Source organism: Pterocles gutturalis, unplaced genomic scaffold (genome assembly GCF_000699245.1).
Source record: "Pterocles gutturalis isolate BGI_N339 unplaced genomic scaffold, ASM69924v1 scaffold45395, whole genome shotgun sequence".
In the NCBI taxonomy this organism is placed as follows: Eukaryota; Metazoa; Chordata; class Aves; order Pterocliformes; family Pteroclidae; genus Pterocles; species Pterocles gutturalis.
The window spans coordinates 5,278-27,662 of record NW_010144966.1 but is presented as its reverse complement, the minus strand read 5'-3'; the positions used below and the strand labels follow the sequence as shown (position 1 = coordinate 27,662).

At 35.9% G+C, this 22,385-nt stretch overlaps 1 protein-coding gene across 1 annotated transcript; it reads left to right on the top strand.

Annotated features, from left to right (window-relative positions):
* Positions 1-893: 893 nt before the first annotated feature.
* On the top strand, positions 894-21,456 carry XPOT (exportin, tRNA; the record flags this gene model as incomplete). The annotated part of the gene is made up of 21 exons (XM_010085244.1): positions 894-963; positions 2,135-2,353; positions 2,937-3,121; positions 3,486-3,654; positions 4,930-5,166; positions 5,492-5,530; positions 8,534-8,596; positions 9,590-9,714; positions 10,576-10,720; positions 10,878-10,997; positions 11,178-11,272; positions 12,070-12,139; positions 12,565-12,803; positions 13,263-13,548; positions 15,383-15,572; positions 16,780-16,896; positions 16,982-17,097; positions 17,597-17,644; positions 19,145-19,216; positions 20,359-20,415; positions 20,861-21,456. Coding segments are annotated over 21 exons (2,689 nt in total), but the record flags the coding sequence as incomplete, so codon positions are not given.
* Positions 21,457-22,385: the final 929 nt, after the last annotated feature.

Here is a 22,385-nt window from a genome sequence, read left to right as displayed (position 1 = left end):
GCAGGTCCTTGCTCAGCCATGCCGGTTGCACGCCGCCTCTGCTCAGTTTCTTCTGCTGGGGGATAGAGAGCTCTTGCGCTCTCAGAAGGGTGTCCTTAAAGAGCTGCCAGTTCTGTTCTGTTCCTATGCCCTGTGTTTTCTCTAGTTTTCCTGCTTCTTGTTTTCTTTGAATGTTTTCAGTGGGGTTGCTTTTTTGTCTCCTTAATGAAGGGTTATTTGTGACAGGAACAGTGGCATCACATTCAGCAGTCATTCCTGTTAAGGACTGTACCAAACCTATAGCTGGCTCTATTGCAAGGAGAATGTTCTCAGCTTAACTAGTTCTGGGAAGGAGCATGTTGTGTGGGTAGTAGTTGAGGTAGGCTGGGTTTTATGTCAAATTTTACCAGGACTATATGTATGATATAAAGCAAAATTGCTTGTTTGCTTTTTTGTTTTGACATATGTCTGATAATAAATGTACTGAAGGTCAGATGAGTGAAGGACTTAGTTGTGCTTACTATTGACAGTCTTCAATGTGTAGTAAACAAGTTTGAGGATATACAGGTCTCTTCCTTGTCCCCATGGCTTACGGTCAAATGTGTATTTTTAGCAGGGTCATAAGTCCTGTCCTTGACAGAGCAGTCTTCCTGCAAAATTTCAAGCTCCTACTCCAATACAGGAGGCAGCAGTGCCTCAAAATTTAATCCATTAGTGTGGGCAAAATGTTTTTCCTTATATGTATGTCTGATTCAAAATTGTAACATGCAAATAGTTGTGTAAATTCCTTTTCTAGGAACTTTTCATTTACATTAATGTGCAGAATTATGTGCAATATTAAGAGTTCTTGCCTTACTGAATGTTGCACGTGTTATGAAGCAGTTGTGTTTTGATCTCATTATGCTTTGTTTCAGATACTCTGAACTTACTGAAGTCCAGCAGCAGCTAATTAGGGAAACACTCATAACATGGCTGCAAGCACAGGTAAGTATGTCCTTTCACAGCAGTCTTACGTAGGTTGATTAGTAGGCTAACATAAGGCGTTGAGTGTGGGCTAAATGTTTAATCTGTCATTTGAGTTTAAAGATGACTTCCTGAAGATATACGGTATCTGATGTTTAAAAGCTTTTAACGTGCTAGTCTTTATTAGAAATATAAAACTCGTATGTCAAGTAATGATTGGTTTAATCAGTTGTGAGTGAAATAAGGTATATTAGAAGTTTCATTTTAGAGAGATATAATCCAGATTGCTGATGTTGCTGAGTGTCTGGAGGAGGAGTAATTCTGTTTTTAAGACCCTCCTGGCTTAACTCCTGTCTACGTAGAATGCTAGCAGATGTTATGAATGAACAGCATTACTACTCTGTTAATACTGTGTCAGAGCATTGGCTACTCTTTCTTCTGGAATTAGCTACTGTAGCAGAACATGTAGTATCCGTTGGACCAAAGAGTTTGCAATCAGCAGTACCATCAAGGGGGCTGATAGAAGTCTTGCGAATAACTACCATTAATCTAGTTGTCATTCCACTTCTGCTCTGGAAATTAACATAGTTGCTTTGTTTTTAGAAAATATAACAGTAGGAAATGGAATATAATGCAAAATGAAAAGGAACAGATCATTGTGGAATTGATTAATTTGCTTTTAATTTCTTTGTGGCAAGCTGTTCCTTTTAGAAGGAGTTTTATAGAAAAGAGGAAGGAGAGAGAGAGGGAGATGGGTAGTGACAGATTTTTTTTATTTTATTTTTTTTCCCCCTGATGACTTTAGATTTAGAAACTTCCCTTACTGTTCTTAAAGCTAGTATCTAATGTAGGCACAAGCTAGCTACAAGAGGGCTGTAACTTGTTTTCTGGAGGTTCTTGTTTACGCCTTTCACCAAAATGACAAATTACCTTTTAGTCTTTGAATAGCACACTTAATGTCTTAGTACTGAATGAAAGGTTTAGGACTGTATCACCCAGAGAGAAATATTTTCCCCGTTTCATTACAATTAGGTAAATTTTCTTCAAAATCCTTGGAAATATAAGGCTTTTTATTGATCTCAGCCAAGAAGAGAGAGGTAGTACATTAATCACTATACAGAGCTCAACAAGCATATATGATTATTCTCTAATTTAGTAGGAATATACAAATAAAATATCTTGTTTCTACCAGATGCTGAATCCCCAGCCTGAGAAGACTTTTATTCGCAACAAGGCAGCACAAGTCTTTGCGTTGATTTTTGTTACTGAGTATCTCACAAAATGGCCCAAGTTTTTTTTTGATATTCTGTCAGTAGTTGACCTTAATCCACGAGGTGTGGATATGTACCTCAGAATCCTGATGGCTGTTGATGCTGAGCTGGTAGACCGGGATGTTGTTCATACATCAGAGGCAAGTTATTATTTTGCATTAACATTTGTTTTAAATTTCCAAAAAGTTATCTTACTTTAATTAGAGCAGAAGGCTTCCAGAGATGATGTTTTTTTCCTGCGGCAGCTCTGCCTTAGACATTAGGTGGTTTAGATCCAAAAGCCATATGTTGTTTAATGCTTTTTATGATTTCATACTTTTCAGTTAATGTATTTTTTGCTTGGAGAGCTAGCAAACAAAAACTAATGGACTGAGTTAGCCAATTTATTGTTAGACTGACTCATTTCGAAATATTAATTTTTTTCTTATGCCTGTTCTAAGGAGTCCTAACATCAAAAATCCATTTAATTGTCTAGAGGACTTCTTTCCCCTTTGTCTGCCTCTCTTCAGTGTTCAGGCATTAAGGTAGAAAAAAAGTGAAAACTAGGGTATTTTGGTTTTATTTCTTGCAATTAAAAAAAAAAGTGCTCTTTTTAGGTTTCTGATTTGAGTTATTTATCTTGCTAGGACAAGTGGTGTCTGGTAGTGGATATGAAAATGCTACTAATTTGACAAGATGCTAATCTATGACAAGACTGATTTATTCTTTTTTCTGTATTGGTAGGAGGCTCGTAGGAACACCTTATTAAAGGATACTATGAGGGAACAGTGCATTCCAAGTTTGGTGGAATCTTGGTACCAAATCTTGCAAAACTATCAATATAATAACTCAGAGTTGACATGCCAGTGCCTTGAAGTAGTTGGAGCTTATGTATCGTGGATAGATTTGAGCCTGATAGCCAATGAAAGGTATGGGTTTTTTGATCTAATATCTTTGCAAAAGTAACCTTGCTAGTGTACTGACTATTTTTATGAAACAGAATTAAAAACTCATCTTTGAAAAAGGACTTTAATTATATACAAATCTTTGGAGTTTTTTGTTTTTTAGTAGAGTGATTGACTTTGCAAGTCAAGCCGATATAATGGCCAAAATAGACACTACAGTTTGCTGAGTTCTCCTTAAAATGTATCGTGCTGACTAAACCCAGCATTTTATAGACTTTAAAACTGTCTTATAAAAAGAAAACAACGTAGATATACACACAAATAATAAAAAACTTCTATATGATACTACTGTGTACATATAAAAATAAACTTTTTTTTTCTTCTGAAGGTTTATAAATATGCTGCTAGGTCACATGTCTGTGGAAGTTCTCCGGGAAGAAGCCTGTGATTGTTTGTTTGAAATTGTAAATAAGGGAATGGACCCAGTTGATAAAACAAAATTGGTTGAATCTTTGTGTCAAGTATTACAGTCTGCTGGCCTCTTCAGTATTGATCAGGTTTGTATATTATTTACAATAGGAATGACTGTTCTTAAATAAGCAAATGAACAGCAAACTAAAACTAAGCCCACAGATTAGGGAGAATTATTTGTGCTTCTACATGAAAGCTAAACACTTCCTACACTTCTCTCATACTTAAATTGACGGTTTGTTATTAATTTAAAACGCACTGCATTTCTTTTGTCCTCAGCATGACTTTTTTGTTTTAGAAGCAAGGTGTTATGTAACTCCTCAGTTCCTGGCCAGAAGCACATTGTGCTTACTGTTAATGCTGCTTCTGTTTTTTTGCCTTGAATCCTCTCTTCTGAATGATTCTGTAATAGGTATGGTAGCCAAGGTAGAGTTTTTTAGGGTGAGCCATTAGATCAGCTGTGCATAATTAAGTAGGAGAGAGAGCTTTAAGGGCACATAGGCTGTTCTGCATATCTGCACTATCACACGAGGCTTGAAATTCTTATCTATAAGCTGGAAAAATATACCTACTAACAAAACATAAATTCCCTGGCAGTTGCAGTGTTTAAGGAACAGCTGTTTGCCACCTGCCATGGAGAAAGAGGAACCAGTCCTTATGAAGCTGTAGTCCTTAGATTGCAAGGCAATTATCTCTTCCTTTTGAAGCTTTTGTCAAATTTATATTCCTACTAGAATGCCGAAGATGTGCATTCATCAATTCAGGAGCTATTCCTTGAAATGTCTTACCTCAGTTTCTCTGAGGAAGACTTGTTATTCTTCTGGTTCTGTACAGTTATGGCAGGGAGCAAAGCGTCTGTTTGGGGTGACAAGTCTAAGGTATTTCTCAATTATGATCAATGTATTTCTGCAAAAGCAAGCCAGAAATGTTTAATATTAACTCACTCTTTCAGGCAGTACTGAAAGTTACTCATTATCTTTATTTCTGAAGTGAGCTGTTAATTCTTTGAAGTTTCCCCTAAAAAGATTTTCCTCTTATACAGCTTAAAATTTACGGCAGGTATGTGCTTCTGCTTTTATTTTGAACCTGCTTCTTGCTGTAAAGTAAAAAGAGAAACAAACTAATCTGAAGAGATGAAGCAAGCTACTGTTGTGTAACGGAGGACAGCCAAATCTGACATTGCTTTAATTTTTCTTTCTTCGTTCCCTGGGAAAAACGAAACAGGCAATTGTTACTTTCCGTCTAGGAGACAAATGCCGGTTTTACTTCTACATACTAGACATGGGCAGTGCAGTCTGTAAGCTCATTACATTTAAACATGAGCTCTCCTAGTATTTTTAATTAAATGTCTTTTCTTGCAGGAAGATGATGTGGATTTTTTGGCCAGATTTTCTAAGCTTGTCAATGGGATGGGGCAAGCATTAATAGCTAGTTGGACTAAACTGATAAAAAATGGTGATATGAAAAGTGCTCAAGACACTCTGCAAGCTATTGAAGCAAAAGTGGCCCTAATGTTGCAACTGCTAATTCACGAAGATGACGACATCTCCTCTAATATCATTGGCTTTTGTTACGACTACCTTCACATCTTGAAACAAGTAAATATGTCTGGCTTCAATTTAACATCACTTTTTGACGCATTATTTACTTTTATTTTTGTGGGAATATATCAATCTCAAACTATGTGTAAGCTGACTCGCAAAACAGGTTTTTTTGACTGATAAGCATTCAGTATCCTTAGTGACTGTAGTCATGCTATTTCTGTAATGTTTAGGAATCTGAAGGAATTGAGATAAATCTGCATTAAGTGGAAAGAAGGCTTGCAGATCATAAGGTTGTTAAAAAACCAAACCTGTCTTTTCCTATTAGACAGTAATAAAGGAGTTACTATACAAAAAATAACACTTGAAATTTATTTTACAGCTTTCTGCACTTTCAGACCAACAAAAAGCTAACGTAGAGGTAAGTATTTTTTTACTAGAGATTCTGTTTTTTCAAGAACACAGTGGATCAGAATTTTTCATTTTGGTGAAACAAATAATGTTTTATATATTTGCCTTAAAATGTGCATGTGGCAAAAAGGGAAGGCTTAAAAGTAAGGACACTGTGTTCCATCTTCTGCTAAGTAACTGCTGCTGTTTCTTTAAATAGTAAACCTGTACTAAATTGTGTATGAAGATGAAAGCTATTTTAGAGCTGGTCTTCCCAAGCAACCCTTAAGCATGTGTTGGTAGCCTGCTGTACAGTCTGTGCAGATGATATCTGCAATTCTTAAATTGCAATAGAAGATTTCTTTTTCCTGAAGCTTTGTATTTTTATTAAAACCTGCCCTAATTTGAAAGGATTGGAGAAAGCATGGGAAGGGTTATCATAAAATTCAACCCTTGATAGTATCATAAGTTAAACTTATGAAACAAGCTGCAATTCAAATGAACAGTAGTACTTATAATGAGCAGTTACATGTTAAGCATTACATTAAACTATACATTAAGCTTAAGTTTGTAGACCTGAGCTTGCACATAAGCTTAAGGTTGTATATAAAACATTAATTATAATAAGGTTTATGTCCAGTTTTGGAGGTAGTAAACTTGTTTGTTCAGCACAGTCCTTTTTAAAACTTATTTTTCCTATGGCTCTTCTGCACCAGTGTGGATATGGTAATTTAGATGCTGAACTGGTTAGATTGGTGCAAGTATTTTGTAAGTTCATACAGGTGATAGCTGTGATTTCCTTTACAAAGAAAATTGAATTCCATACCTGTTCTAAGATGAAAATGTGGATTTGATAGCTGGTCTAGATCGTCTTGATCTGGCTTTGTCTCATGTCTGTTTAAATTGGATGAGGTAACACAATAAGAGAAGTTTGATAACTTCACTGAATCTTTATTTTTGTTACTATGACTCTTTTGTTCTTGCAACTGGATCAAACCAAATTACTACTGCAGTGAACTTAAGACACTTGAAATTTGAGTGTGTTCCTGTCCTGAAATCTACTGTTTTGTTAAACTTGCTTTCATACTGAAGAACTTCGTATTATAATTACTTCTTAATTTTACTGAGCACTTATTGAGGATTTGTGCTAAACTGAGAAGCAGACATACCAATCTTTCTTCTTTCATCCAACTCATAATAAGAAAGTATTTGGAAATCGAAATCTTATTGTTGTCTGTCTTAAACTTTAAATTGCATGCTTAGCAGCATTCCTTTAAAGTTTTGCACCTAAGAAGTTCTCACTTTAAATATGTTAATTGTTTGAACAGGAAAAAAGGAAATCTTGTTTATTGTGCCTTTGAAGTCCCAAAGTTCTTTCTCATCAGCAGGATCACATTTTTAATTCTTGAAATGACAGGTGTTTCTATGCATTTCTGGCTAGCAGCATATCACCTTAATGTTTTGCAATTTCAGTTCTTTAATACTTCTTACAGAGAAGCAGAGGCTTCTGCCAGATGCTGATACTTCGTGTCAATAGAAAGCCTCATCATATTCTTGCAATTTGACCATATTCTTCCTTAAGGTGTTATAAGTATCTGTTTCTGCAAGATCACCAAGAATTTCACCTCAGCAACCTATTTTTAATTCATTGGCCCATTCTGGTGTTAAAGAATTTAAAGTTTTGCGCTTTAATATTTGTCTAAAATTTATGGCCGTCTGCCTTCAGAACCTCCAGTTTTGGAAGAGAATTGCAAAATGCTAATCAAGTTCTTGCTGATACGATCAGCTTTTTCATTTGCTATAGTTATAGTAAAAGCTGTTGGCTACTGTATTTAACCAATATGAAAAAAAAGACACAAGTTAGGTTTTTCACCTGGTAGTAGGTATAGGGATGAGGTGCTCTGTAATGCTGATCAAATACTTTTATGGTTCTACTCAGTCTTCTCCAGTATTCAGTGAACTCTTTCCTTGTAACAGGTGTATGGATGTGTCCTGCCCCACTACTTGTTGCTACTTAATATTCTTTTGGACTTCTAACACTTGAATATTTTCTTAGACATAAAAATGGTCTGCCTCTGGTTCAGTTTTAATTATTCAGAATAGCTTTCTGTCCATTTAGAATATTTAGCTTTAATACACAGTTTTGAAGGTTCCCCAGAACAAAATGTTAAACTAAAGTGAAAATTAAAATAGAATAGATTTTTAAACACTTGTTTTAGCTAACTGTGTGTGTGTGTCCAATTTCTCTCCATCCCGGAAAGCATGAATGGAGTTGAGTACTCCATCTATTTTAAACAGTAAATCTGAGTTCTAAAAACCTGAGCTAGTAAATGCTTAGTAAGATCAAAGTGATACATTTGGAGTTTGAGACTTCAGTAGAGAGAAGATCAAGTCTTTATTCCTGTTTTAGGACTTGCCAACAGTCCCTACTAAGGTGAAGTTGCACATCAGTGCTTTAAATGATGTAACAACTTGCTGCTGCTGAAAAGGGAAGGTTTTGCTTTTCCTACTCTTGTTTGCTGTTCCTGGCTCTTACTCTTGGGTTCTTTGTTGAACCGATTCAGCTTGTTAACCTGCCTCTGAAAAAAAACCACTCAAGGATGTTGAGCTATTAGAGAAGTTAACATTACAGCTAAGCTGACCTACCCCTTTGAAATAGGATCTTGGACAACCTGTTTAACTTCCTCTGCCTAGTTCAGTCATCTCAATTGTTTTCAATATGAACTGAACAGTACTGATTACAAGCAGGAAACAAAGCCAGATAATACTGTCAGAGACTGAGAGCTCCAAGTCATCTGTGCTGTGTATCTGGAATGGCATCTGTGTATTGTTTGGATATAATCCATCTGTTTTAGTTTGGACTGTTACTTCTGCAAAACCTCCAAAAATAATAATTCAAATGGGATTTAAAATATTTGTAAATGTTTAACACTTGCTTTAACACTTCCTTTGCTTCCTCATTTCCTTTAGGATTTTAACTGTTACTTCTTATCACTTGACTGCTTCTATGCTTACGGTTCTCTTTTTACCTTAGGCAATCATGTTGGCTGTTATGAAGAAGCTGACATATGATGAAGAATATAATTTTGAAAATGAGGTATTGTGTTACATGAATAAACAGACAAATGTGACAAATTACATGTAGTAAAAATTGCTTGTGCTTTTAAAAATCCATGTTTTTCATAGACTAATGATTTGAAGGTAAGAAGCAAAGGGCTGTAGGCTGAACTTTTTTCCTATGTGGAAAGCTTTTTTTTAACTTCTGAGCATGTCTGCATAGGACAAAACTGCATCGTAAAGGGATATCCAAGCCAGTTCAGTTAACAGAATATTTCTGTCTGCATTTATGCAGACCTGTTCCTAGGTAAATACAACTGCGCTGTTAGCTAAATGTAGCTTTTGAGCCAGTTTGTTCAGTGTGAGTTTGCGTGTTTCTGCACGTCATTTCTGTCTTTCAAAAAGATTGGAGAAACATTGTCTAGTGAAACACACAAAGAGATGCTGCTTGACCTACTTCAGATAGTCAAATCTCAGCAAAAGTAAGCTAAAGGAGGCAGAAGGTCTTTGTTTTCACTTTCTTCCCATGCTTACATCTCTGTCAGCCAGCAATAATGATTGAATAGGTTAGACTTACTTTTGCTCCAGGCTGTTTGGAGAGCTATAGTCTTAAAAAGGCTAACTTAAACTGTATGCAGTCTATCATAAATATTTCTGTCAGTTTAATTTTAAAACTAAGCTAAATGCTGAGAAAGAACATCTTTGAGAAGTGAGTCAATTTTCAAGAATTGGGTCAATAAGGCTTTGCCAAGAGCATTTTCTTTCTTGTGCTTTTGGATAGTTTTCAGTTTGGAAAGTCTTTTTAATATGTTTCTGGACTGAATGCAGTGGATCTCAGCATATTATAATCAGCCAAAAAAAGGAGCCTACTGTTGTGTTGCAGGAGCATAGGGTGAGCATTATTGAATTCTCTGAGTGTGGTATACTCTTCTTGTATGTACATGTTTTTGGTTTGGGTGTAATTGTCTAAAATGGTTGTGGGTGAATTTAAACAGAAAAATATGGACTTCACTGACATGTGAATGTTTTGTAGGGTGAAGATGAAGCAATGTTTGTGGAGTACAGAAAACAGTTGAAACTGTTGCTGGACAGACTTGCTCAGGTCTCACCAGAGTTACTGTTGGCATCTGTCCGCAGAGTTTTTAACACTACACTTCAGTAAGTTGAGTGTTTTTAACTTGTTTACATGATGCCATTAGCTTTTTTTGCCTTGTGTAACTGTCGGAGTTTGTAATTAATGTGTGATGTAGCAAGGTGAAGCCAATTGACAGAATGAGCTTGTGACAGCTTCATGATAAATATGACTTTGTACTCAGCTGCTTAGAAACAAAAAGCTTTATTTTTGTAACCTTAAATGGCAGCTAACTTTTTTTTTTCCTGGAGATGTCTCTTGATCTCTGTCACTGACCTACACAGTGACAGCCATTTGGATAAGTGTTCACTTTACACCTCTAAGGAAATGCTTATGAGATGTGGCAAATAATTTTATGTATTACTGCTATCGGAAAACCAAGGTTTCGATAGGGAAAACAAACAGAAGTGAAGTATTTTTTACAAAAAGAGCAGAACCAGTCCTGGATACTATGTATGTAAATACAGAAACGTTATTACTAATTGCCTGACCAGGACAGTTATGTGTATACAAATAGGAATCTTGTATTATCAGTGGCTTCCTTGTGCCCAGTGAGCCCTCTTTTTAAGTGAAGCTGAATGGCTTGTCAACGTCATAGTAGGCTGTTCTGTACCTAAATAAGCACTTCAAGAAATCTGTAGCTTTCAAGTTGAAATTGGTACAATAGAATTGGCAGCACTCTGATGAGAAGTGCTGTGTTTGTGGATAAAGTCTTCCAGAAGCATCCTGAAATACTGTCTAGGTTTTACAAGTGGCTTTTTTTTTAGTTTAAATCTGCTCATTTTGTGCTGTGCATCTGAAGAAGGCTCAAAAGAAAATACTAACATGGTAGAACTGTGATCATTTCATAAGTTACTACAGACTAACATGATCTTCATAATCTTTAGGAATTGGCAGACTACGCGATTTATGGAAGTAGAAGTAGCAATAAGGCTGCTGTATATGTTGGCTGAGGCTCTTCCTGTATCTCATGGTGCTCACTTTTCTGGTGATGTTACAAAAGCTACGGCTTTACAAGACATGATGAGAACGGTAAGCATGTGTGTTGTGGGAGCTATTTAAAAATGCTAAATAAAGACTGGAACATTCCAGTTTAAATGGTTTATCTTAGTTACCAGCACATCATCTGCATTGTAATTTCGTGCTATAAATGACTGTGGTACTAACTTGATAATGCTTTTATTTGCAGCTGGTGACTTCTGGTGTTAGTGCCTATCAACATACATCAGTGACCCTGGAATTCTTTGAAACAGTGGTTAGATATGAAAAATTCTTTGCTGTTGAACCTCAGCACATTCCAACTGTTCTAGTAAGTTTAATTTCATTTATATTTCTCCTTAGATAAGACTAGACAAGTTATTTAGACTTAGGAAATTTTCTTATTTGCTGGAGGTCACTAAAGAAGCTGGGTTTCTTAAATTGTTGGATGATTAAATTTTCCTCCTCCTGGTTCAGGGATTCTAAGACTGAGATACTTTCTTGATTGCAGATGGCATTTTTAGATCACCGTGGTCTTCGCCATACAAGTCCCAAAGTACGAAGTCGAACAGCTTACCTCTTTTCCAGATTTGTCAAGTCTCTTAAGTGAGTAAAGCTGTTAAAAATGTATCCAAATTGCACTGAATTTACCATACATAGCCCTTCTGTACATCACAGCTGTCATTGAAACAGGCCAGGCTTCAAATGGACTGCAATGAAGTAATATATCAAAACAGTGCTTTAGCAATGTTGTCCTATTGTGTAATACTAAGGTAGCAGTCAAAGAATTTGTCACGGAACAAAGAACTTGAATATATATGCTTAGTTTATTTTGATAACATGTTAAAACTGATCAACTATCTAAGTGTCTGTCCTGCTTTTCCTCAGTGAGCAGAGCTGAGAGTGAGTGGATCTGGAGACTCCCCAGAGTAACTCTTCCCTGTCTCTGACTAAATTCTGAATATTTACAGAATGTATAGTGGTGAGGCTTACTCAGTGTATTAGAGTCCTTCAAACAGTCATCTCCTGTTTGTCTTATTTCACAGGTGTGATATTTAATTTAGAGGCAGGAGAAGCTCCAAGATCATTCAGATTTCAGAATAATCCTATTTTTCAACTGTTAATGAAAATATTTCCCTCAGATGAGTGAGACTATGCATATTTAAAAAAAAAAAGAGGGAAAGAAATGTTTATTTCCCACTGTGCCATGTATCTATTTGGCCTACCACAATGTCCATATCCATAAGCCACGTTTATCTACAATAGTGCTTTGATATTTAAAGGGAAGTTCTATATTGAGAAGGTAGTTTAGCATCTAACTTTACAGCTTAAATAAAATACCAGGAAACTTGTGAAAGCGCACGTGCTTCTAAATAATGTCATGTACCTGTGCTTTACTTCAGTAAGCAAATGAATCCCTTTATTGAAGATGTTCTGAATAGAATACAAGACCTTCTGGAACTTTCTCCTCCTGTGAGTATTTACAGCAGGTTTTTGTAATAAATAAAGCTTGCACTTATTCATCAGTGTGCCTGAGTACTTACTGAATTGTAAGCTTACCTCACAAACATTTAAACATAATTGTCTTGCTTTTTTGGTATGAGATCACTCGCATGCTTACATTTGTACCTAATTTTGCTGATGTGTATTTCTGGGAGTATGGCTATATATAGAAGGCTAGCTGCCTGAATTGTATAAAAATAGTTTTCTTTCAACTATGTTTTTACCTGTTTTTACCTTGATGCTTTTACTTACGTAGGAAGAGAATAAATCTATTGTAAAAGTACTATAGAAATTACTTAGGCATGATGAAAGAAGGAGTAGTATCTTTAAAACCTTGAGAAGACAACTTTGATAAAGGACATTTAGTGAATTATGCCTGTTATGTTCCATTTTAGGAAAATGGTTTCCAGGCTCTGTTAAGCAGTGATGACCAACTTTTCATTTATGAAACAGCTGGAGTATTGATAGTTAACAGCGAATACTCTGCAGAAAGAAAACAGGTTCTAATGAGGAATTTGTTGACTCCACTGATGGAGAAGTTCAAAATATTGTTAGAAAAACTGATGATGGCACAAGATGAGGACAGACAGATGGCACTGGCTGACTGCCTCAATCATGCTGTTGGGTTTGCTAGGTAGGTACAGCACAGTGACTCTGTGTGTGTTTCTGGTTTGAGTAAAAGGGAAATGTAAGATTTAGTGGGAGGAGGGCCTGAGTTTCTACCTGTCCTTTATTGACCTAGACAGTCCTCAGTGATGGTAGAATTTATTATGGTAGCCCAGAAAATGAGTTAAGTCTCCTTAGAAAAGGCTGCTTTGGATGTAGAGCTATTCTAATCATGTGTTATTTGTAAATTGTTAGAATTTAATTCTCAAAAAACTGCCAAATTGTAGCTACTTCATATCAAGTAATTCTGCTACTTCATATCAAATAATTCTACTTGTTACTTCCAGTGTTTGGCTCCTATTTTATGAAATGTAATATTCTTGTGTAGTGCATGGGTTTTAAAGCATATGTTGTTCTCGGTGTAATTTCTTCATTATATTGGAACAGAATGTGAGCTTATATAAAACTTGGTGTGTTGCTTTTACAGCCGAACCAGCAAGGCTTTCAGCAATAAGCAAACTGTAAAACAATGTGGCTGCTCAGAGGTTTATCTGGACTGTTTGCAAACATTTTTGCCAGCTCTCAGTTGTCCGTTGCAAAAGGAAGTTCTGAGAAGTGGTGTCCGCACTTTCCTTCACCGCATGATTATTTGCCTAGAGGAAGAAGTTCTTCCATTTATTCCTTCTGCCTCTGAACACATGCTTAAAGATTGTGAAGCAAAAGATCTTCAAGAATTCATTCCTCTCATAAACCAAATAACAGCTAAGTTTAAGGTATGGTATTGTGTAAGCTTTTCAGAGTCAAAGTGTCACTGATATTGCCTCTTTTCCGGTTCCAGAAAAACAGCTATGTGTCAGAACCTCATCTCGCAATTAATAAATAGGTATATTTGTAAGGCTGCTACTGGGAAGCATAGTCTTCATCCTCAGTTGTATGTTGCTAGACTCAAAGTGATTAAGTGAGTGTTTTTCTTCATTAGTCTCAGAATTTTATGTTGTTTCTAAATTTTTGGGTTTGATATTTTAAAATAAAATACTACTTGCAGCACAAAATTATTTTTTTATCAACACAATTAACTTCATCCCCCCCACTGAAGTCTTAAGCTAATATTATAAACTATGCAAGCTCTGAAGTGAATATTCTCATTTCTTATAATGAGATTTCCAGGAGACAGAGATACAGAAGTATCAGATGCATGTATAGGGAGGAATATTGATTTACAAGATCTTGAGGCAGTGGTGTTGCCTAAAAATGTACACTGCGGCTTAGTGCATTGTTATTCAAAATAGGCTGACAAATACGGAGGTTTTGAAATGGAGGCATGAGACGGATTAAGTGGGAACAGAACCATCAACTGAGTATCTAGCAAAGGTTCTTGAAGTGTCGCCTTTGAGAGCTTCCTAGTTCCAAACAGTTCAAATGCTAAGTCAATGAAATATATTAAGTTACTGACCTGTTACTTGTGATTCTGTGGAGCTGCCACGAGAACATTGTTCTGTTGTGAATGGGATGGGAAATTCATTGCTGTATGAGAAGGTTAAGAAGCCCTTTAAACAGGCTTAAATAAGTCTCTCAGCAGAATGCAAAATTAAAATTACCAAAAGTGAAGAGAAATGTTTTGAGAGCAGTGGAACAGAGCCATAATATACCTGGGTGAATCTAGCATGTGGATCTGGAATTTTGAAAGATCAAGTATTTTGGAGATTAGGGAGGAAGAATCTTATTACTCTAGTCCTTTCTGCACGTTGTGCTACAAGCAATTCAAGATACAGTAGGTAATTAAAAATAGTCTGTTTAAGGTGAAGAACGTAAAAAAAATAAGTCACGGGAGCAAGACTGGACAAATACCATGTTCAGGTGTAATGTTTAACTTTGATACTGTACTGTTCTTATTACAATGTTAAAATAAAAATCAATAGTCTCACCTTGGATATTTTCAAGGTTTTTGTCCTTAATATTCTTAATGGTTAAGCAAGGTACAGTAAAGAGAAATGAACGTCTGAGTTGCCTCTTTACGGAACTCGGGGTGTGGCTGAATAGCACACACTTCCAGTTCTTCAATTAATAAATGTTGAAATAATTTAGTACCCTTACATGCATTTCTCACAGTAAGTAGGACATAAATGAGAAGTTTATTCTGTAATTCCAGTAGTGTTTCAGCTCAGGAAAACTTTTTTCTTTAAGCTAGACTAAAGACAGTGCTACAAAAGGTGGCCTGCTGTCGGTTTTAACATCTTAGAGATGCATTTTTTGTAACTACAGTGACTTTGCCATAGCCTCTCCTGGATATTTCGGGGGATTTGAAATAGCGTCTGTCTGAACTGAAGGATGAGAAATGCTGAAAAAGCTTCTGTTCCTACTCAGAATTAGACTAGATAGGTCTCGATATTTTTTGTACAGAAGACTTGAAATAGGTGGCGTGTAAGTCAAGATACAGTAATGTTCCTGGTGACCCTGATGTGACTCACTTTGTTGTAAGTAGTTGGTACATGAAAATACTAACTTTAAAGGTGAATCAAAGCTGAGAGTTGTACCAAGCCCTTAAGTTTTAATTTCTAAATGTTGTTTCTGTAACTTTGAGTTGATACCCTCTTCCAATCTCCACAGACGCAGGTTTCACCTTTTCTGCAACAGATGTTTATGCCACTACTTCATGCTATTTTTGAGGTGTTGCTCCTTCCAGCAGAAGAAAATGACCAGTCTGCTGCTTTAGAAAAACAAATGTTACGGAGGAGTTACTTTGCTTTTCTGCAGACAGTAACTGGCAGTGGAATGAGTGAAGTCATAGCTAATCAAGGTAAGTAGTTCAGTTTCTCAAAGGATAGTGCTATGGTTATTCTCGTCTAAGTCTAAAATCATTAGCCTGGTTCCTGACAAATAATACTATATTAAGGTAGACCGGACTAATATAAATACAGTATTCAACTTATCTGGTGCTTACCTGTTGCGAAGAATTTCGGTTTGTGAAATCCAGCTATACTAGGCATATTCTTCATATTGATCTTTTCAGCTTATGTGTGATCACTGTGTCTATAAGGAGAAGAGTGGTGTATAATACATCCTCATGCATCATTGTATTTGGTGAATCGGAGATCGTACAATATATAACAATGTATAGCAATGTTCAAACTGTTGGGCAAGACCACTCACAGCTGACAGTATTCATTGTGGTGTTCATTTTCTGAAGGGCACATCAGTAACTGCAGTAATTTTTATTACTGTCACCTGATCTTGTTGTCAATGATGGAAGGCATCATATGACTTATATATGTAGTTACCAGGTTTTTTCTCACTGTTAGTGGCCAAATGCAAATTAGTGCTTTTCATAGCAGGAATTTGCAGTTTAATGTCCAGTTGCTTGATTCTTTAAGTAGTTTTCTCAGTATTTCATCAAAATGGTTAAGGACATGAGAAGCTTTAAAGTGACTCACTTGTTGGGTGGAGCTCAGACTTCCTTCCCTCCATCCTAAAATGATGGTAATAGCTAAAGAGTGGTATTGAGAAGTAGTGAGAGCTTTATTGAAAGAGAGACACTGTGGTAGCTGTGGTAGGACAAGACATTCTTAAAGGAATCAAACAGAGATAAGTATAGACACAGCACAGATATTTCAAGTATGATAAAAATATCTTTCATATATTGGGAGATAAGTGAACTACTTCAGAGCTGCTGAGTTTTTACTAACTCTACCAGGTTTGGGTAGAGAGGAGAAAACTTGTATTTGTAAGTAAGTCAAAGTGACCCCATCACCTTTGTGTGTATTAAAGGCCAGAAGAGCAATTAAAATCTCCAAACTTAAATAAATAGAATAAACATTATAACCTAAATAAGAGTTGTCTTGCATCGTAGGGGAAACTTCTCAAAAATATTTGAGATTTGTGCAAAAAAGAGCTATTTTGAAGTTGAAGCGTGTCTTCCAGGTCAGTATTTATATAAAATAGTGTAAGAGTACAGAAACATTTTAGGCTGCAAGTTGAAATGACAAGCTCGTTTTAATGTGTTTAAGGTGCAGAGAATGTGGAGCGCGTGTTGTTCACTGTCATTCAAGGAGCAGTGGATTACCCAGATCCTATTGCACAGAAGACTTGTTTTATTATTCTTTCGAAGTTGGTGGAACTTTGGGGTAAGACTGTCTTTCCATAATTCCTTTGTGGCTGCTGCTAACCATAAAGCAATAATAGAACATGGAACGTTATTTTTCTTTTCAGGAGGTAAAGATGGACCAGTGGGTTTTGCAGACTTCGTCTACAAGCACATTGTTCCTGCATGTTTCTTAGCACCTTTGAAACAAACGTTCGACTTAGCAGATGCCCAGACAGTATTGGTGTGTATTATGGACTTTTTTTTTCTTTCGTTGTTGTGGGGCAGATTGAAGCTCAGAAACCTACAATGGCCATGTGGTATCAAAGATCGTCATCTCACAAATAAAATCCCTTATGTTTTTTATTGAGGTACCTGGATGATTATTTATTGGATACCATGTTACTGTATTCTCTAGTTCACCTGTGCTCAAGATCAAGCTAGACAATTGCAGATCTGAGTATTTAACATTGACCTATATTATGTATTAACTACTGTTCATGAATTTGTGAACACATACACTGTGGCTGTTCTTTAGTTCATTTTGTGAACTGTGTCAGAAATTCGTCTGGTTAGAGTGGGAAAAAAAATTGGAAGGTTGAGGCTATTGTCATTGTGTGAGGGGAAAATGAGGTAATAATGGCATGAACTAGCCCTTGTTTTGAGCTTCATTAGGTTCTTTGGCTTTAAATACTTAACCAATAGACTAATCAAACTGTCTAATGTTATGTATTACATTGCAGGCTTTATCAGAATGTGCAGTGACGTTAAAAACAATTCATCTCAAAAGGGTAAGCTTTATAATACTTTGCAGGGAGTAACTCTTGCAGGTTTCTTTGTAGTGCTTTTATCAATTTCTAAAAATTAGATAGTAGGGTGAATTACTACTCTGCTCTTTATATATAAAGTAATAGGGTGAGTATAATGCTGTGCAGGGATACAGGATCCAGTAGTTCTATCTCTTGATAAATTACTACAAAAATATTGACTCTTCATTAAGGAGAAGAATCTGCTCACTTGGTTGTTACTGTGTTTAATTGATCAATTGCCATTCTTTCACTTTTCAGTGTAGTACTTAAACTGACATAAAAGAGCAATTAGAAATATACTGTGAAGTGCTTCTGTGAAAACTAAAGGTATCTTTTGATGCGTAGGAGACTAGATGGAAAAACAATTATGAAAAAAAAATTTACATTGTCTGATGACTAAAACACTATAGCATATTTACATTTTTAATGGCAAATAAACAGTTTCTATGTTAGTGTTACTGTTTCCTGCTACACCCTTTAACTTGCAGGCTAATTTTTCTGTCAAATGCAAGTAAAAGTCACAACTACACAAAAATTGCAACAAGTTATAAAACTGGCAGAGGGGAGATTGTGTTTTAATTGAGGAGAGCTTCTGAGTTGGTTCGTTTTTCCTCCAAAAGCAGTGAAGAGATAAATCTGTAGGAAATCAAGCTTTGGTAAATGAAATAACTTCATATTATGAATACTGTCTCTTTTAACACTACCGATACAAATATAGGAGAATTATCTGAAATCTTTTCCCCTCATGTGAACTATTCCATGTTCTAGTTCTAAGGCAACTTATTCCTGAATTAATAAAGTTGATTCACTTTCCCCTGGTAGATGTATTGGGTCATGTTTGTATACTGACAGTGTACAGTAATCCCTCCTGGAGAGGTGTCTAATAAATGCAGATAAAGAAAAGAAAAACTAGTGTGTTAACCAAAACAGACCTGTCTGTCTGTTTTTCTCAAAGGTTTGTAAGTTACATTTTATTACTGTTTAGTCCACCACAAATTACATAATCAATGTTACAAGAAGAGTAAACACTATGTTCAGGGGTACTTGGCTACTAAATTTTGCAATGGGAGAAGCATGGTAAAGCGGTTGGAAAATACTAATTTTCAAATATTTTTTTTGCTTTCATATGTCAGTGAAATTAGGGCCGCCTTCTTACTTAACTGACTTTTACAGTTGACTCGTCACAAACTGACTGGCTGTATTGTAGTTCTTATTTCAGTGCAATTTTCAGTGCATTCTCCTGCTGCGTAACAGAAGGTATCAAATTGCAGGAGAATCCTTAATGCCAAGGTTAAGAAGTCTTTTTTATTTGCTAACAGCTGAGAATAACATGAGCATTTGGTATTTGATATGCCTAACTTCTCTGTAAAATAGTCAAGTAGACCACTGTTTTCAAACTCTTATGTACCATACAGTATAAGGCTATGACTTCCCATATGTATGAAAATATACTTGAACAAAGTGTGTACTGCTTTTCTTTAGGGTCCTGAGTGCATTCAGTATCTTCAGCAAGAGTATTTGCCTTCTTTGCAAGTAGCTCCTGAGATAATTCAGGTAGGAATTCCAAAAAAAAAGAACATTTGAAAAACTCTTAATGATCATAAATATTAAATAGGAACAAAACGAATCCTGACAAAGTTGACTTCCTACCATCCCTCAGTAAAACTTACTCTGATATTGCATATCAGAATAGGATTAATTTAGCATAAGGAGTAAAGTTACTAAAAGAATACCTTGCGAGAAAGAGTCTAATGCATGTGACTAAGCCATCTTCCTACTTTAATTCAAATTTTAACTTGACTAAAAAGCATAAGAATACTTAGAGAAATAACTCAAGTAAAATTAAGAATGTTGAACGTATAGGAAGTGTGATGATAAAGGCTGTATTAACACTACGGAAATCTAAGCCACAGCACTAGTTCTACTGTCAAAAATGATGTAAAACCATTAGTTGTGGGGTTTTTGTGCGCTTATTTTGAAGTAGTGTAAGAGGGTTCTCAAAAGTGAAACTTAACGCCTGATCACTGTCTCAACATTAAGCATTGCTATCCATATAGTAGGCATTGCCATGAAGAAATTGTTTGAACACTGACAACTTTAATTGCAACTAATTTGGACACTACAGTAATCGGGCTTGCTGCATTAGGAGACAATTATACTCATTATAAGACTTAAACTGTAGAACTTTTCAGTGGTGTTAAATATATGTAAGGATCAAGTATTATCTTTTGCTGGTGCCCTGGTGTTTTCTGATCTAAGAAGTATACAACTTTTTCAAGTGACAGACATGTTCTGCTGTAATCTAGAGTCATTTAGTGAATGACAAGTAAATAATACTTCAGCGTAACTGTTCATGTGACATATTCATTTTAAAGCCACCAAAAGTTGCTGGAAAAGCTAAAGGTTTAGAATCTCCAGGATTGCGTAGATAGTCCTGTTTCTGTCTATTCAGCTAAAAATGAATGTGAGATGCTGTATTTGAAAATAGTTTTTTTTACCCCAGAATGCACTTGGCCTGTCGTAGCCTATTACAATTTTTTTTATCCATAACTGGCTTTTCCTTGGCTGCACATTAGGGAAGTTACAAACAAGTATCGATGGCTTTACATGCAAGTTATTCCATATGATCCTAAGATATCTCAGGTTGTCTTGTTGCTTCATTTAGTTATTTAGTATTTCTTTGTTCTTTCTTACAGGAATTCTGTCAAGCACTTCAGCAGCCCGATGCTAAAGTTTTTAAAAATTACTTAAAGGTAAATATGTTTTTTCTTTAAATAGCTTTTAATTCCATTAGAACTTTGTCACCTAATTCAGTCATGGTAGTGACCTGAAGTAAAATTGAAATATTGAATTATTGAATAGTTTTTAGCTAAAAGCAGTTATTTGGAAAGAAGGAGCAAACCACAACAACAAACCTACATCTGTAGAATTGTCACTTATCCTCAGCAGCTTGCCATCTCTTCAACAGCTTGATATTCTTGTGGCTTATGTTTAATAGCTGAAATAGCAAAAAAGCAATGATTGAATTGTAGAGGATGTGTCAGAATGCTTCATTTTTGAGGGTGTGAGTGTAATCAAATAGCACAAGTTTACATCCTTGAACCTAGTGTGTTAACCAGTATGTTAAACAAGAAAAATTAGCTCTGTCAAACTGTCTTGCACCTCAACCATTCCATGTCTTATTTCCTTTTTTTACAGGTATTCTTCCAGAGAGCGAAGCCCTAAGGAAAGTACTGGAATCTCTTGTACCTGTTTCCATAATATACAACTCTGGTTGTTAATTTATAAAAATGCTTACTCTTGTGCCATTCAAACTGGTTTTATTTTAAGAAATGTTGCTTTGCGCTCACATCAGTCTGTATTTTAGCCTTTTGCAAAAAAAGAGAAATGCAAATCCCCCATTTGTGTCTCAAACATGAAGGTATGTGACAATATGAAACATTACTTGTATACCTACACAAACTTTTATTATGTACAGGATGATTTAAGCTTATGGTGTAACACATACAGCAATTAAATGACACATATTTTTGAAATTAAATGTAAAAATCCCTTCAGACTATAGCAATGGTTATTAAAATGTGTACATTTTTGATACTGAGTAAAATGTTTTCATAAGACAAAATTCATTTGTTCATGTATGGTGACATGAAAATAAAACAATCAAAGTCATTCTTGTAGATAGTCATTTCATTGAAGTTGTCTTAATGATAAAATATATATATACCTCCTATAAAACAGATTGGTTTAATAAATGATTTCATTTAAAAGTATCATCTGGCTCTGTCTTTCTTATTAAAAAAAAAAACTATCCAGTGAAATGTTAAGTCTCTTTGAATCATTTTGGTTCAATCTTTAGAAGCTGCAGCACTCTAACTTTCTGGCTGTTATATTTCAGTAGAACCTGGCAACTTCTCTGATGCTTGGGTGTTGCAGTCTTGCATATGGAAGATGCTGGCAGAAAAAGAATTGCACTCACTGCAATATTTCAGGAGGGTCAAAGGTCTATACAGAGATTTTAGTAGAGTGTTGCTGCTTCTGTCCCAAATGTATCAGTTGGTCAGTTTGTTTCTTTGCCTTTTTTAAAAAAATTCTGCGACATTACAGTATTCATAGCTATTTCATTAGGGGCAGGGGGAAGCTAGGAGTCTTCCCATGCATGGGATTTAATACTTTCCTCAAGAACTGATGTCCATATGAAGAGCTGACTTATCTCTAGGATAATCAGATGAGCATTTTCCTAGACTGTGGTGGTACGTTCTTCATCCAATTTAAATAGAAAATAAATTAGGAGGTGGTTCAGAAACAGCAGCGAGGAGTGGAGCATGTTGATGTTTTGAGGCTTCTTACTGCCATTCCCTCCCTTTTCACTGAAGGAAGAAAGTAGACGGCGCTTAGCTTTGCTACTCTTCAATAGGACAGTATCACTTCTATAAGATTTTTGTTCTTATTTTTGTATGTTTAATCAAAAATTCTATGTCACTTGATTTGTTTCATCACAGGTTAAGTGCTTGTGGTGCTTTCTATACCTCTAGTGTCACAATCTGTTTCCCTCCCTCTGCTGCCATACCAATGCTAGAGGTCTGTGGGTCCAGTATCTGTTTTGCTTTCTCCCAGAGCAATGGAAGCCTTATGTCTTTGACTTGGGGCTTTGCAGATGCTGCTGTGTTCCTGCACCTCCCAGCTGCCCCTCCCCAGCTCCAGGGGCTACACCCCCAGACAA